The 17,346-nt window shown below is 32.2% G+C and overlaps 3 protein-coding genes across 3 annotated transcripts; all 3 read right to left on the bottom strand.

The window, feature by feature from the left end:
* Nucleotides 1-1,207: 1,207 nt before the first annotated feature.
* Nucleotides 1,208-8,586, bottom strand: LOC134275618 (uncharacterized). The gene is made up of 6 exons (XM_062757887.1): nt 8,141-8,586; nt 7,690-7,821; nt 5,436-5,495; nt 4,911-5,186; nt 2,899-3,069; nt 1,208-2,582 (listed from the first exon to the last, which is right to left on the bottom strand). Exons 1-6 carry the CDS (start codon nt 8,316-8,318, stop codon nt 2,005-2,007), a joined length of 1,395 nt encoding a protein of 464 aa, XP_062613871.1. The 5' UTR covers nt 8,319-8,586; the 3' UTR covers nt 1,208-2,004.
* A 1,144-nt stretch (nt 8,587-9,730) lies between these two features.
* Nucleotides 9,731-10,997, bottom strand: LOC134275620 (uncharacterized). The gene is made up of 2 exons (XM_062757889.1): nt 10,566-10,997; nt 9,731-10,402 (listed from the first exon to the last, which is right to left on the bottom strand). The coding sequence occupies exons 1-2, from the start codon at nt 10,618-10,620 to the stop codon at nt 9,831-9,833; spliced, it is 627 nt and encodes a 208-aa protein (XP_062613873.1). The 5' UTR covers nt 10,621-10,997; the 3' UTR covers nt 9,731-9,830.
* An 849-nt stretch (nt 10,998-11,846) lies between these two features.
* LOC134275621 (uncharacterized) lies at nt 11,847-16,318 on the bottom strand. The gene is made up of 4 exons (XM_062757891.1): nt 16,173-16,318; nt 13,564-13,839; nt 13,163-13,333; nt 11,847-12,844 (listed from the first exon to the last, which is right to left on the bottom strand). The coding sequence occupies exons 1-4, from the start codon at nt 16,177-16,179 to the stop codon at nt 12,804-12,806; spliced, it is 495 nt and encodes a 164-aa protein (XP_062613875.1). The 5' UTR covers nt 16,180-16,318; the 3' UTR covers nt 11,847-12,803.
* Nucleotides 16,319-17,346: the final 1,028 nt, after the last annotated feature.

Here is a 17,346-nt window from a genome sequence, read left to right as displayed (position 1 = left end):
ATTCAATCATCGAAAGAAAAGGAGGGGGGTTAATATGTGTTTTGATTAAACCTTTATATTAATTTCGTTTTTCCTCAAGACATTGAACAATTATTAGCAACCCTAGCCCCTCTTAAAGTTATTTTTTCTCTGCTTGTCGAGTGACTTAAACGGGCGGATTCAGAACTTTTTTTTCAACTCCAGGGAAAAAAAATTCAGGCCTCGTCTATATTTATATCTATTTGGTGGGGGGGATTTACCCAATTGGTTTTTACCAAAAAAACCCCCCAAAATACACCTACCTACCAATTTTTTTATCCTTAGTTGCAATTGGGAGAGGGCTTTATCAAATATGACCCCAATAAGGTGTACATGTACATTTCATATTTTTCACTAGTTTTTAGAGTCGGACAGGTACATGTAATAGTTTTTCAAAGGAGGGGGGGTATATTTATTATTAACAGCAGACCCTGAACTAAATTTATCCAAAAGAAAAGGGTCTAGGTTGATACATATCCCATATCAACAAATATAAAGACCAGTATTCAATTACATATTTTTTTCAAATATTTATTCCTTTTAAACACAACATTTGTTAAAATACCTTCTACATATTTAACAATACTTCACATATCCACATCAAAGAAATAATATTATTGCAGAGAAACAGAGGAAATGACCAGCATGACCATACATGTACGGTGCCAGGTTTTTTTTTTAATTTACAAATGAGACTCTTTTTTTTAAAAAACAAAAACTTTTAAATTAATTAATCGGAAAAAAATGTTTACATATATATAGGACGGATATTTGTAGGCTAGGACTTAAATAACCTCTCTTTTTTCAATTCTTCTATAAAAAATTGATCTTCAAAAAAAAGATTGTCAGATAAACAAACCGTAATAATATCATTGCAAACAAATATTATTTGAATTAAAGTCATTAAAAATATTAAATAAAAATCATGTTCAAGTAGCAAATGTTTATAATAAAAATATTTCATTATAATGATAATATCAACAAAATCTTAAACATAAAAACAGAACCACAAATACATGTTTTGGTCCAATAATAAAAAAGACGTAATGCAATTAATTAATTAATAAATATTATGCAATAATTATTATATTCCATTCATAAATAAAACAACAATGTAGTCATCTTCGCTAGCAAAGATGATATTTAGATTAATTTATATAACAAAAACAACAACGAACCATTTAATTTAAAAGGACATTGTACATATATATCACAACATTATAACAACATAAATTTTCAACATTGCTTGCGTCTCGCTAAAAGTCCACAGGTACGAAATTGAACAATTTGGTAAAAATTAAACAAAGTATATCATTATATCAAATTTGATATGGATCTTTAATATTATTCATATTAAGCAACTCAAAATAAAAAGTTGTACATTTGTACTAATGTTTGAAGAATATTGTACACAATTAAACATGTAATACTATCATTGCTTTTGGGGGATGAGAGTTGGGGCTAGGGATGGGAGAGTGAAAAAATACAGTTCTGTAATGTATTTATTGTGTACTTACATGTATATAGTGTGCATTTGCTACACTTAATGGACTCAATAATTCAGTCATAAATTGTTTCAAGAAGATGAACGAGTTTAATTTGTGACTTGCACAAAAAAAGGACAAAAAAAAAGCAGATTGCTCAGTTTAAAATATGGCAAAATCAACAAATTCTACATATAGACTTCTACCTGTACACCGTAATCTTAAGGTGCATTGACCCCCTTATAAAATAGAAAACTCTTATTGTGTTAAATGAAATATTTTTCATTATGATAAAATTATTAAGGCCTTTCTGAACTTTCTGTATTTATTTTTCTTTATCGCGAAGTATTTGAAAAAAAAATGTTAATTTAAATAAAATATCAATTATTATTATTTAAAAAAAAACAAAAACTTAATGTTGCTCATTAAAGCAGAAGTTAATTTCAGCCAACTGGGTTTGAGGAACCTTAACATACAACACAGTCCCTACAATGCATTATTTCTACACATCGCAGCAATTACCTGATCTTTGTATCAGGACGTTATATACTCTGTTGCCGTATTCATTCCAAAATTCATCGTGCGATGTAAAGGCCACAAAATCCTCCAGAAAATACGCCATTGTTAAAGGGGTCGGTATATGCTTGACGAACTTTTCTCTACAATGGCGTTCATCGACATCCGCAAGAATTGTCCAAAATTTGACAAAGTCTTCCTCTCCAAGAATAAGATTCTTCTTCCGGTAATCTTCCGTCGAGAAGAAGTTGAAAAATCCGGTGATGAAGGGCTTAACTTTGTTTGCTCTTTCATGAGGAGGTACCGCGCCAACAGTTCCTTCTAAATAACTGATATAATCCTCCATTGATATATCTTTTCCGGGTCCACATTTGAAGATGTGGTCGTTCCACCATTTCTTTTGGTTTGCGACTGACAGAGCTGTATTTCTGGCACCAACAATTCTGCGAATGTGTTCCAGCTTCGCATTTGTTTTCTCCATGTCGTCTGTGCTGATGACGCCATCTTGGTCTGCGTCAAGGAGTCTGACCCACTGACGCCATTTACGTCGTAGAAACCACTTCTCTGTTTGAATAGATATAAAATATATTAATAGCTTTCTTTTAAACTTCTACTCTTCATAAAGCAGAAAAGCTCACTATGGAAGGAGAGAGAAAGAAAGAGAAAGAGAGATTTTGTGAATGATTTTCACACATTCATTATTATTTGTATACATGTAAAGGTGTATTGTTTCAAATTTAGCCTTATCCGTATATACCTTTACACTTAGCGACAATATATTCCGTTAAGCTAGTGTAGAACGCCACTAGGACAAGTCTTGATCAGAAAACCGCTATTGTTAAATCTGGGTACAAAGAACGTGAACAATACTCGTACTTACTTTGTAGATGAGGAATAAAAAACAATCCCAGGAGGACATAAAGAGCGTACGGCATCAGGAGGACCAGCTCCGCGATCTTGGCGTGGTAGTAAAAGCTGTAGAACTCTTCATTGCACTTGTGGGTTGTATTTGGGCCATGGTCATTATAAAACGGTATAACCTTCGTACCTCCTGCAAAAGGATTCAATAACAATATATTTAAATTTTATATCATTAATTTTTATATTTTTGAAAGACCTTGGTTTTTTTATTTAGAATATTTTTATTTAGAAATATCTTAAGAAAACCCATATCTTTTTTAATCTCAAATAGTATGCATATTATTAGTTACATAGTCTTTTTGTGACAGGTACATAAAGACCAATAATACTTAGATGTAAGACTTATTAAATCATACACGATTCTAACTATCCCTAGAATTGTCTTTTGTTTGATTTTGCTTTTAAATATAGTAAAACTGGTGACCACTTATTAAAAATACACGATTCTAACTATCCCTAGAATTGTCTTTTGTTTGATTTTGCTTTTAAATATAGTAAAACTGGTGACCATAAAAAATCAATTTAAGGGGGGCGACTACGGTTTTATTGTGTGAAAACTACAATAGCGAAACTATTCATTTTTATACCATTTATAACTTACATTAACTTAAGTGTACATGCAAAGTGTATCGCCCAGGTATTTTTAAGGGACCGTCTCAAAATGCAGGTACATTTACAATTATAGGATTATTTAGGAAAGTGCCAATTTTTCGCATTTTAAAGCAATTTATACAAATACTGCAATAGACTTTTGCTCAAACTATAATATATGAGTAATACTATGTTGTACATTATATGTAAGAACCACAAAATTCTACCACCCTGTTTCCTGAGGGAGCATCTCAAAATGCCAAAAAAAAAAAAAAAAAAAAAAACGAATTTCCTTGTTTTTATAGAGCACTATACAATATGACCCATGCAAAGGATTTATTCAAAAAATTATAATTATGACGGAGAGATTATCAAATTCCTATGTTTAAAAATTCAAGAACATAATTATAATATATGTTTATTATTTTTTTCTTTTACAACATTTTTTATTACCCCATCTTTGAGAGCGTCACGTTATCTAACGTCAAAAACACACTATTGCGACACCAATCTACCTGTCAGTTTAAAAATCGTTTTAAAAATCAGTTATTTAAAATTATAATAAAATTTTTTGACACTTAATTTCTTAAGTTTGTATAGTTTTATGAATAAAGTGAAAAAAAGTTGCTTTAAAAGAGTAAATACGCTTCATTTTACTATGATGCGCGAGATATTGCGCAATGGAAACTATAGTCGGCCCCCTTTAAGGACGCATTCTACTGATAATGCTGCATTCGTCTTCTCTAGTAAATTTTGGGTTAAATCTTGACATTCAAAAAAGTTTAACTCCATGCTCCACAGATAGGAGGTTTTCGAACATTTATTTCAATGTTTGTGAAAAGGGGGTGTCCTGTATTCCAGGAAAGGCCCAATTAAAGTCGCGATGGATCATGCTGGCTGAGGTGTCAGCCATTTTTAGGGAACTTCTCTTATTTTATCTTAAATACGTGTCCACTAATCATTAGCATCCATTTGCAATAGAATCTTTGTGTAGTTTTGAAAATATTCTGAAAAATATCATGTGTTCAGAGAAAGAAAATTTTCAGTCATTGTCTATGAATAATCCCACTTTATCTCCGCAAAAAACATCTTAATACTATGTCATTAATTTCTATAATCTCAGAAAAAAAAAATTATTTTCTGGCGTTATGAGGAAAAATCGTGAACAATTTGGGGGAAAAAATCAACATCTCTCACAGTGAAGATAGCTTAGGAAAGGGATAAAATAAAATATTTAGGTAAAGAACACCTTTTTAAAGAACTGAGTATTTAAAATTTCAGATATTCCAAAAATTTAATTTAAATTTGCTAGCCTCTGAATCTTACATTATTTCCCTCCCCCTCCCCACCCAAAAAAGAGTTAACCATCATAAAACCTACCTCCAATACACAATCCAAAATTAGCAACATAGAGAATCAGGATAAGGAAAAACAAATGTCCTCCGCATTTTTTATACCCCTCAAGGTCACTCCTGGAGTGGCGCTTTGTCCGGAATCTGTCCAGCACCTCCAGCAACCGACACAGGAGGACGAAGACGATGGTGCCACACATGACTCCGCCCTCGGCTCGAATAAAGTCGGTCAGATTCTCTTCTTGTACCAGTTTCCCCTTCTTATTATATTTTCTCCACGAACATTGTCCATCATAAATCAAACCTTAAAAAATAGAATAATATTTTACTCCTTCGGATTAAAATATTTATAAATATGTATTAATTATTACGATCAAATCATCAAGTATCATAAACAAACTGCAAATGTCTTTAATCTATAATTAGCATTTCAATCCCTATCAGCATTTATGAAAAGCAGAATCGAAAATCTTGAAGAAGCACATAATTCTATTTCAAAATCAAAGGTCAAGGGCAAAGAAACTGCCTAGAGGGCAATTAAAATTTGACTTACCATATGTGATGAAGGAAATAGAGAAAGCTAACCATGCCAACCATATTATCAGCTGTAGAACTGAAAATGAAAAATAATATCGGAAAATTATAGAATTCTATCTTAATTTTGACTAAAGTATCTTTTCAGTTAGATTAATCCGATCCTCGATCGACTCCTTTTTTGTCGCTACATAAAAAATAAAGGAGTGGATCGAAGATCTGATTTTAATAAGATAGGTAGGGACTATAAAATCCTTATATGGTAAACATGGTAAAGCCCAAAGCCTCATTAGGACGACTGGATGACACTCTGGGGAAGCAAGTAGTACAAGTATATTATCACATAAAGTTTAATTGCTTTAATGATACGGATGCTTTATATTACATAACTTAAAGTTTGTTTTAGTAATTATACAGATGTTTTTTTTTTTAATCCGGAAAATTTCTTTTGAAACATAAGAATCCGTGTATTAAATGTGCCCGAACTGCAATGGATCTTTTAATTTAATTTAATCAATATTTTATTATGTTAGATTACATAATTGATCTTAGTTTATTCATGGGCCAATATAAATGTGGATGTTTCACCTTTCGTACAAATTCGTTGAGTATAGAATTTACTTTTATTTATATATTTATAAAGAAATATTCAGCAGATAGATAGTCTAACGCGCTGTTCCTGTACTGCTAGGAGACAGATTCCGTAGGTCGAGAGTTCAACCCCGGGCTGGGGCGGAAGTGAGTATCCTTATAAAAGTGAATTTCTTTGTGCTTTCTATATGAATATTTCTTCACTTAGGGCAGTTATATTAGTGTAAGAGTTGTTGTAAATTGTGCTTTATATAGAGAATAATACATACTCTTTTCCATATCATATCCATCCTGTGTCAGCCCGAGACACCAATATCAGCCAGAGGGCCGAAGGACCGAGGGCTGATATTGGTGTCTTGGGCTGACACAGGATGGATATGATATGGAAAAATGTGATGTGGAAAAGGGTATGTATTAATATATTTATTACATACTTAGTAATAAAATACAGCATACATTTAAGTTGAGAAGAAAAGAAGTAAATTATCATGCATAGACTTCTTACATACATGTACATGGTCTATTGTCTCATACATTTTGGGTTTGTTTCTACTTCTATTTCAATGCACTCAATCCGTAATTTGAAAATAATCTATTACATGTATTTGTAAATTAAGATTAACCTTATTTTCAAAAAGATAAAATTAAGAGAATATGAACACACCAAAAATTGTGTATGATCACAAGTACTGTTTTTGTGTGTAATTTACTACGGGTGTGATATTGACGTCACAATAGCCGTATCAGCCTTGTAGGGCTGATATGGATTTGCGGGGCTGATATAGGTTATCAGTCCTGCAAATCCCTATCAGCCCTGCAGGGCTGATACGGCTATTGTGACGTCCGCCATATCGCATATGCTAAAAATCTCATTTTATTGGTTACGGATATCAATCCAAGCCAATTGTTGCAATTTAATACAAAATACTGCTGAAAAGTCCTTTTGGCGTTGTTACAGAGGGAAGGCCGGGGGAAACGCTCAAATTTTATTGATTAAAAATGCATATCAATAATAACTTGTATTTATTACTAAGTGTGTAATATTATTCATATATATATATATATATATATATATATATATATATATATATATATATATATATATATATATATATATATATATAAATAATAGTTTTCTTTAATAAGGATGATTTGCTTATATTTTGGGAACATAGATGACTGACTTGTCTATTTCTAGCTGAATAATATGACATTGACTAATTCTTAAGAGTTTTTATGCATAATATTGCTGAATGTTTACAGAACGTTTCAGAATCAATATCATTTCATTATTTTAAACATTTCAAAAGTATAAAACACATAACCAGAAATCGATAGATTTCAGTAAGGTTTTCAATAAGTAAACATGGTTAAGATACAATGTATGTTAAAAGTCAACGATTGTTTTTCTTAAATAATAAACCTACTAAAACAATGGTATGGTTGATACAATTTATGAGGAAAAACACTAGGGGTGGGGGGATAAAATATACATAAATAAGAAATGAGCATGATTGCACTTTACAGAAATATTACATTTTCTTTAACACAAAAATTAACTTTTTTTTTTTTTTTTTTTAGAAATATTGGAAATTTTGTGATTTAAAAATTTTAAAATCCGCACTCAAGGGCTTGTAACTTATTTTTTTATCATTTGCGTAAAATTATTTATAGTCCCTTACTTGATAATTCAAACCATTCGTGAACTTTTTCCCAGAGATTCCGGTCATCTCCTTTGTACGCGTTCGTTTTGTATGACTTGGGCGGATCTGTAGTTCTTCGTGTGAATATGGCGTCATAAGCCGGCGGTGGACCTAAATGTAAAAAAAATATACAATTATATGTTAAGCCAATGACATATCTGATGAATGCGATAATTATATTGAAATTAAAAAATAGTCTTTCAAACATCCACGTATATGACCCACAAATAATGTAGATGTGTAAATTTGATTCTGTTGTTTTTTTTTTAATTCATGGATATAGATTTAATATAAAGGACTTCAGATATAAATTAATGTTACTTTTGCTGAAATATATATATTGCCCGACTCGCTGTTAAACAATAAACAATCACTTACATTGTATTTAATTAATCAAACAATCATGACTATATAGATAAAAACTACTTACTTAATTCATGTACTTGGTCCGGTGTAACAATATCTGTCGCTCCAATCACAGAAATCCCCGAGTTTCCCGGTAATTCATAACCAGTGCTCGGTCCTGAATAGGCAGGGGGCAACGAGGGAGGTGGACCGCTTTTCTCCATTCCAGTAAACGAATTCTGAGTGATATCACCCACGGACATCGATCAAGTTATACTAACAACTTCAACATGAAACAAAGTCGGATGTTTTTAAGAAAAAAAATGTCCGACCTTCTCATGTTAAAAATCCTGACACCGAAGATTTAATATTTACAACGATAGCATCCGTGTTTGCAATCTGCTATTGCAAAATAGATTTCCTCTCATTGGCATGCGCAGAAGTATTTATAGATTATAGGTAATTCACAGGTAAGTAGATCAAAGTGACGAAGCGGGTACCGGTATATATTATGCAGGTTCAATAACTCGTACTAGCAATATTAACCATTACCCTACGCTCAATACACTAATAGATAGACCTATTGGTTATATTTATATTAGTTCTAGCTTATTTCATGTGCGTATGCAAGAGCGTTAGAAGCTTTATTTTAATGTGTCAGAACTTGACCAGCTGTGTCCATTTATCAGTTATTTTACAAGAAGAGAGCGAGAGAATATAGATAAGTTGCAGATGCCCTGCACACTAGCCGCGCGCGCTTTAGCACTTTCCCCCGTGAAATGGTGAAAAAGTTATGAGTGGTTTCTGTTATATTATTATTTGATAATATTGAATGACCAAAGTTTTACAGATTAAAAACCAATGACCTAAAACGTTCGAAACAGGAAAAATGTCCTATAACAGAGGATATACTGTACATAAATTACGAAATATGAAATCCATGGCAGATAGGTCCAACAAATCGAAAACAATTGGTAAGATACAAGTTTTTGTTCGAACAAACCAAACAGGTAGAAAACAGACGAACGTACAAGACAAAAATTGTCCATCATGAATCCTTGACTATTCAACGGTGATTGAAAAATCTTGTGTCTAGAGTAAAATTTCATCGTCTGATTCTTTGATAAATAAGGATCACACTAAATTTATTTGAATGTCAAAAATATACCGCATAATGAATTTATCAAAAACACTTTCAATACACTTTTCACACATGGCGACCACTTGCCAGCAGATTATGTTCAATGCAGCTTGGCATTTAGCTTAACTAATAATTGATTTTAGTACAATAGGTTCATTTGTCAGCATTCTCTTTCTTTTTTTTTTTTACCACAGAATCAGCTTTCAAATGGTCTTCTACAATTAGGCTCCTCATGACCTTATGGACACAATATTCTTTCCCTCTGAATTTTAACGTTAATTTTTCTTTTCACACAATGTATATTGCCTGATACAGGCCTAAAAACCAAAATGTACGGCCCCTTTTGACAAAAATCTTCTCTGTTTTGTATTATAAGGTTTTTATATAGTTTAAGCTTTTAGTTTTCCAAAGTGCAGTACTCAATCACTAAAATAATAATTTTAAACCAATGTCCTTTATGTTTAAAACATGACTTCCAAATTTAACTGCTAATTTATATGAGGTTAATTATAACAAGTATGACAAAAGCCCATGAACTTTTCGAACAACACTTTAATCATGTTGTAAACTAGTCGTATACGAATATAAAAAAAATTGAAGTTAACTATATAAACTTGTGTTTCTTTAAATCTTTTCAACATCTCTTTGGTTTTTGTTTTAGGATAGCAAACAATCTCCAATTATTATAATGCCAAGGTTCATTGTTTGACACTAAAGTAACAAAATCCCCCAACAAAGAAGCAATAGTAACTGGTGAAGGTACACACTTTATCAGCATTTCCTTGCAGTGTTGTTCCTCAACGTCTGCTTGAATAGCCCAGAACTTAACAAAGTCCACTCCTCCAATTATCAGATTTTCCCTCCGATATGTTTCAGTTGAGAAGAAATTAAAGAACCCCGTTATGATTGGCCTGAATTTGTTTGCCCTTTCAGGTGGTGGTCTATCATTTCCAATCAGCCCCTCTAAATAAATCATAAAATCTTCAAGAGATATATCTTTTCCGGGAACACACCTGAACACGTGACTGTTCCACCATTTCGTCTGTTCCTCTGCAGACGGTGCCGAATCTCTGCCGTTTATAAGTAAGCGGATCCGTTCAAGTTTAGCGTTTGTTTTTTCCATGTCGTCTGCACTAATGACGCCATCTTTGTCTACATCTAGAATTCTAGCCCACTGGCGCCATTTATGCTGACTGAACCAAGATTCTATTTAAAAAAAAAGATAGAGATCAACATAAAACATTATTTGCAAATATATCTAAAAAAAACAACAACAACATGTTCGATATAGCCGTTTTTTCAACATTTTTAGGCACAGGTACATATTACATATTAACTAATATATAAAATTCACTGTATATAATCTTACCTTGTATTGTAAATAATATGATATAAGCAATCAAGGTATAAGCAGCGTATGGCATTAAGACAGCTAGCTGTCCTATTTTGGCATTGTAGTAAAAGTTGTATTTTAACTCAGGCTGGCACACAGACGTGAAGTTTTCGAAGTTCTCGTCATACAAATCTAAAATCTTTCTAGCCCCTAAAAGTATTAATTTAATGCTATTATTAGTATTGGAGTAAAAATAAATGTAACATTTTAGGGAGATGACAGCTATTCGACCCAAATGAAAACATAATTTTCCAACCTTTAAGGATCATATATACTATAACTCTTAGTGACATAAAAGTCTATTACCATTTGCACTTTAAGAAGAACGAGAGGGACCATACCGAGTTTTGGTATTAAATCTAAATGCATAAGCTCAAAACTTCTGAGATATCGCGAGAAAACGAAAGTTTTACACACACACACACACACACACACCCTCTCTCATACACCCTCCCTCACACACACACCTAGTCCGAAAAATCTGACGTTTTCCAGGCTTTTTTTACGAGTTTGATATTTCACATGCTAGGACTTTTTCCTGGCATGTAAAATATCAAAATCGTAAAAAAAAAGCCAGGAAAACGTCAGATTTTTCGGACTAACACACACCCTATCCCTTACATACACAACCTCACACACAGAATGTATGAATCTACGACCTTGACCTTGCAATTGGGTCCTTTGACCTTTAATAAATAGGGGACTTTCTGAGGTCATAGGGAGTTGAAGTGTATTATTACATTGTAATTGCTGAAAGGCTTCTTCATATATCGCGAAAAGAAAAGTGTTAAAGAAGATAAATTTATTTGGATTTTATTACACTGACCCCAAAAACTTTTGACCTAAAGAACAGTAGGGGTCTTTGTAAAAAATCATTGCAAATGCTTATACATTTCTCAAGAAAACGCTCGGAAACGCAAGTGTAACAGACACACAGATAATATACAACGATGATGGGCCAAATATGATTTCCATTATTCTTTATTAAGAATTACTCTCTATTTAGTAAAGAATGCCTGGGCATCAATGATAGTTGGAAACGTAGAATAATTTATGCTTCGCGCGTTATGCAAATAATGTTTCTAACTCTCGTTGATGTTCCTGGCATACTCTACCTATACAGTGATTCCTTATATTTCCATTTCATTGTGAAACGCAATTGTTCATTTAGATTTTTTAAATGTAGACTAATAGACTTAAATACAATAGGCATCCCATGTCAATTCGATAGTCCACGCCCAGTGACATCAAACACAAAGACAAGACTTATGAACATGCATAAAAGGCCTCTTTAGCTCCTTATATATCGCTTGACGAAATTGACATTCTGGAAGAATGATCAGGAAACCAACTAAATTTTTCAAAGAATTGTCACAGAGAAAAGTAATATAAATGGAAATATTCACATTTCAACATTTTGGTGTGCTTTTATAGAATTTCAAAAGAACGTATGGTAGATTTTACTTTTGTACAAAGAAGCAGATTTGAGCCGCATAAGCAGAGTATGATAACTTTAGAGTCGTATCAATGGACAGAAATAAAACAATCCTAAGAACATGTATATTGAATAAATATTGATGAAAACTTTTTCCCGTAAAGACATACATTAAAATTATTATGTTACAAATATGAAGTAACAGAGAATATCGCACGGAATGAAGTGTTGATGAACATGTACACATTTGTTTACACTTTGTTGCAGCACCCATTCTGTTTTTGTTTTAGAACAGCAAACAGCCTGTATTTGTTATAATTGAATATATCGTCGTGTGACACTAAGGCTACAAAATCATCTAACAAAGAGGCAAGAGTTAAAGGTGAAGGAACATGCTTGATGAACATTTTTCTGCAGTGATGCTCATCGATGTTTACAAGAATAGACCAGAACTTAACAAAGTCTCTCTCTTCTAGTATCAAATTCTTCCGATATTCTTCAGTTGAGAAAAAATCAATGAACTGTATTATTATTGGCCTAAATTTGTCCGGCCTTTCATGGGGTTGTGCAAACCCTTCTAAGTAGTTTATGTAATCCTCTAGACATATATCTTTTCCCGGACCACATTTGAACACATGGTCGTTCCACCATTTCTTTTGTTCCTCTTCTGATGGTGCTATGTCTTTGCAATTTACAATTAAGCGGATCTGTTCCAGTTTAGCGTTTGTTTTCTCCATGTCGTCTGCGCTGATGACACCATCTTGGTCTGCATCTAGAATTCAAGCCCACTGGCGCCATTTATGATGTAAAAACCAACTTTCTGTTTTGGAGAAGTAAAGATATATATAGCAATGAAAAATGAAAAATGAAGATAAGCTCACATGAGTAATAAAATAACATTACATGTATATTTTAATCATTAAGAATTTTTTTATGATAATTAACAAAGACAATCCATTAAATATTCTCAGTGGTTTGAATAAAGTATTAAAAATAAGGAATACAAAGTTAACACGAAAAATCTCAGCAGCGCTTTAGGCCCTACAATCTAGCCTCTGAAGATTTAATGATAGGTCTAAAGATTCACTGGGGTATTTAATTGTTTTTCTTCTAAAATGTTATATATATATTATCTTACTTTGTTCTAAAGATAATATGCTCCAAGCAATTAAAATGTAAACTGCGTAAGGCATTAAAACAGCAAGCTGTCCAATTTTGGCATTGTAGTAAAATTTGTAGAACTTGGGATGGCAGACGGATGTGTAGTTCGTAAAGTCTTTGTCATACAAACTATAAATCTTTGTTGCTCCTGAAATGATAATTTCACTTTTATGTCATTTTATGTCAAGGGAAAAAAGTATATTTTGTTTTATTAGAACATTGTATCTTGCATGATCTATATATCTAGGAATAAATACATTACAGCTACAGTGTACGACTAACAAATTTTCAGATTTCATTTTGTTGCGTCAGGAATCATCTTTTGATTATTTTAGATGCACATCACAGAATAAATGTGATTTTAAAAATTGCACTAACCAGCAATACATAAACCGAAATCAGCGAAATATAAAACCATGCCAATGAAAACGAAAATGGCTCCAAGCAAATTTTTGCCATCTATATCAGATATTGAAAAAGGTTTTTTGAGGCGATTTTCACGAAGAGCGTTAATCCTGCACAAAAAGACCCATAAAATAGTAGCACAGAGGACCCTGCCCTCTGCTTGAATAAACGCTGTAAGGCTTTCTTCTTCCTCCTTGTCTCCTTCTTTATTAAACTTTCTCCAGTAACACTGGCCGCTGTATTTAATACCTTTTGAAAAAAGAGAATCATCTAAGAAAGGACTGTATGCGGTATATTGCATAATTTTGCCCCCTTTATCACACATTTACGGAAATATTTTATTTTAATATGTTTTAAAACAGAAGGATACCTGAAGATTTCAAAGCACTGAATATTTTCATAAGCTATTGTGTTGTATGTTTGATATGACGACAGGGAAATGACTTTAATTTAAAATTTTCATTATTTCTACAGAAAAAAGGCGTTGATTACGCCGATATTTTGAGTAAAAAGTCACAGAGCGCAGGTCTGCTCCGGCTCAAAATTTTATATATGTAGAATGATAATATCAACAAAATATGTAAATATTTTTCTGGGGCAGGCCTTCGTCCTATTAATTTTATAAAAAAAAAATTGAGACAGTTTTGTCCAATTTTTCCTCTCTCTCAAAAATAATACAAAATCTTAATACTAGTAGTGTGTGATGACATTAAAGACAAAAATTGTAAATACCATGCTTTGAACCTATAATATGTTTTGTTAATTTAGATTTTCAATGCAATATACAATTAAGTATACTTCAGAATTTTTCAAAAATATTACTTTTATGGGGGCAAAATTATGCAATATACTGCATATATTCTTTAGTGGTTTTTTGTCCTATTTCATTATTGGATTTTCAAAAACAAAATTTTAATTATGCACTGAAATTATTAAAATTATTGATGTTGAAGTTGCATTATGTACGTAAGTGAGCATTAATTTTTTGATATACACTGTAATATAACATATACATTGATATACATACTCCCCCATTTTTTATCTTTTTTTTTTTAATCTTCAGTCATTTTTAAAAATTTTTGTTTCTTTAAAAAATAATTAATCCCAGATGCAATGAATAGAAACAAATATTACCTTTAATCACATTTATTGTAAAACAATGATTACATTTTGTGGCAAGTATTTGTCACAATCTATTTATACATAGATGTAAATACCCCGGCGGAATCCAGGGACTCACTACCTGCCGACTGACCTGGCGCGATAGCGCTCCCACAGGTTACTGTGGTGGGAACAGACCTCTTGGAACCCACAAGAGTGAATGCCACATGGAATGAATGAATTCAAGTTCTGACCCAGGTCCTCACTCTATACCTGTCTCCCCTGGAATACAACAACATGGGGATAACACCCCCAGGGGTAGCTGGGTACCGTAGACCCCCAAAACCTGCCCTTGGTACCATGAAATTTTGCAACATGTCTACCCTTCTAGCTTTTTCGGTAGATTATTACAATCTGCGTCATAAGGCGCTTGATAATATTACGTCATCTTCCATAGTCTCGATGTTTAACTACTACGATAAGAATGCACGAGTTATCGCCCTTGCACTGGTATTAAATGCATTTATCAAAATATGGTTATAAATGTGATTCCATTCCACGTCGGAGTATTGCACCATTATAAACCTAACTACATGTACGATATATATGGCAAGTCCATGCATCAGCCAAGTACTGATCAAAACCACATACCTCATTATTTGAAAATGATTGTAAATAAAAATAGAAAACTTCTTTTTTATTTCTTTTTTCCCATGCACACTAAGATACACCTACGTTAATACCGATGTTAATAATAGCAGTCTTATGAAGTATAATTACACATGGACAGTTCATGCAGCTTTTATATAAAGAACTGAAAAAGGGAAAAAAGAAATTTTACACTAAGAAAGGATAACCTGTAAAAAATGTTCATAAAAAAAAATATAGGAAATAGAAAAGGCCAACATAATGAGCCAAATAATTTGCTGTAGGACTGAAATAAATCATTTTAAACTAAACTTTTAGTTGCTTTAACATTTAAACAGACACTACTGAGCATCAGAGAAATCAGTTGTTTTTTTTTTTTATTTTTCATGAGTTTGTATAGAGAGAGAGTATTTTTAAAGACTCCATGTAGGTACGCTTTTGACGATATATTTCAATGTATTTTCTTAAGTGAGGACAAATCCTTTTTTATATTATAATGAAGTATAGCGCTCTTTTTTTTTTTTTTTTTAATAAAAATATGGACTGAAAATTTGCACATAAACAAAATGAATATTTTTAAAAATTGTTATGCTGATTTCAAAATAAATAATGAAATAAATTGATTGTGAACTTTTCGAACAAACCTCATACATTCAATAATGAAGGGCACAGTGTTTCCTATGATTATATTATGTCATCAAAATTAAAGTTATTTCAAATTTTTAAAAAGAAAGAAGAAATTAATCTAACAACTTTTTATTGTCATTCATAAGAATATAAAATTAATGTATGTGCTTGTACATGTATATACTCTAGTTCTTTTAAAAGCTTACCTGACATTTCAAAGCAACCATGAGCTTTTTCCCATGAGTTTCTGTCATCTTGATATGGATTGGATATTTTGGACCGATGACTTGAACTTGCTATTGTGAATACCGCGTCATAAGAAGGCGGGGGATTTTTGAAAAGAAAGGCATCAGTTGACAATCAATACACAGTAACTGCATCCTTAAGTGACATGTACATGTATAAGTAACATGTATAAGTGACATATATAAGTTACATGTATAAGTAACTGGGATCGAATCACAGGCATAAATTTTCAGTAATAAATTTTATAATCCCATCATAGTATTATAATTATTATTATTATGGGTCAAAACATCTATTCCAAAAACAAATGTCTATGCCATGAATACTGTAGATTCCTAAATATACACGTGGAATTAATTATCGCGTAATTTCGCGAGAAGCACCACATGCAAAATAAAATTACTCGCCTTTTTTTCATGGTACTGAAATATATGTAAAATCTTTTGATCAACCGTCCATTCCTGAATTATTATTCTCGCGATTTGACGTTGAAGAGCCCATTCGCGATTATAACTACTCGCGAAAAATAAGGAATTTACAGTACCTGAAAGAAAGGAATATTTTGCATATCAAGTAACTGTTCCTTTGTACATGTTTACCACACATATATACATTAATGGTATATATATACTAGATCTTTTGCGGTTAAAAAAATTAGAATTAAAGTGTTCTGCATGTATACTGTCACACCTCTTTATAAAAGTATTTTTTATCTTAGTTAATCACATGTTCAGTGTATTACTTGCAGTTTTTTTTTATCATTGTCATTATTTAATCATAAAATGACTTTAACGTGTTTAATTTAAGAAATTACTTCTTAGACATCCCACTCTTCTCCAGAAACTATTCCTTGGATTCCTTCCATGCTCAATGTTTCGAATACAATGAAAGAATCCTGCCACTTACTTATTTCTTGCAGCTTCTACATAAGCTGATCCTCCTGTTACATCAGACGTACCCGGTCCTGGATACATTGTAGGTGCCGATGGAGGCACGTTTTTCTTTTTCATATCGAATTCACTCACGGACTTCTCAAGGGCAGTCTCTGGCTACAATGTATTGAATACAAGAAAACCCCAAGGACTAGATTCAGTTGTGCGTACTCTAAAAATATATATTGAGCAATCCTTCGTA

Source organism: Saccostrea cucullata, unplaced genomic scaffold, assembly GCF_032062105.1.
Source record: "Saccostrea cucullata isolate Sc308-1 unplaced genomic scaffold, CSIRO_AGI_Scuc_v1 ctg1027, whole genome shotgun sequence".
NCBI lineage: Eukaryota > Metazoa > Mollusca > Bivalvia > Ostreida > Ostreidae > Saccostrea > Saccostrea cuccullata.
This window is presented reverse-complemented; position numbering and strand designations above follow the sequence as displayed.

Excerpts from the sequence above, each read along its gene's own strand:
- LOC134275620 (XM_062757889.1), bottom strand. The coding sequence starts at position 10,620 with ATGCCATACGCTGCTTATACCTTGATTGCTTATATCATATTATTTACA. Across the intron at positions 10,403-10,565 it reads CATATTATTTACAATACAAG|AATCTTGGTTCAGTCAGCAT; the intron begins GTAAGATTATAT and ends TTTTTTAAATAG.
- LOC134275621 (XM_062757891.1), bottom strand. Across the intron at positions 13,334-13,563 it reads TTTCGGTTTATGTATTGCTG|GAGCAACAAAGATTTATAGT; the intron begins GTTAGTGCAATT and ends TTATCATTTCAG. Across the intron at positions 12,845-13,162 it reads CATATTATCTTTAGAACAAA|AAAGTTGGTTTTTACATCAT; the intron begins GTAAGATAATAT and ends TCTCCAAAACAG.
- LOC134275618 (XM_062757887.1), bottom strand. The coding sequence starts at position 8,318 with ATGTCCGTGGGTGATATCACTCAGAATTCGTTTACTGGAATGGAGAAA. Across the intron at positions 5,496-7,689 it reads CGAATGGTTTGAATTATCAA|TTCTACAGCTGATAATATGG; the intron begins GTAAGGGACTAT and ends TTTCATTTTCAG. Across the intron at positions 3,070-4,910 it reads TTTTGGATTGTGTATTGGAG|GAGGTACGAAGGTTATACCG; the intron begins GTAGGTTTTATG and ends ATCCTTTTGCAG.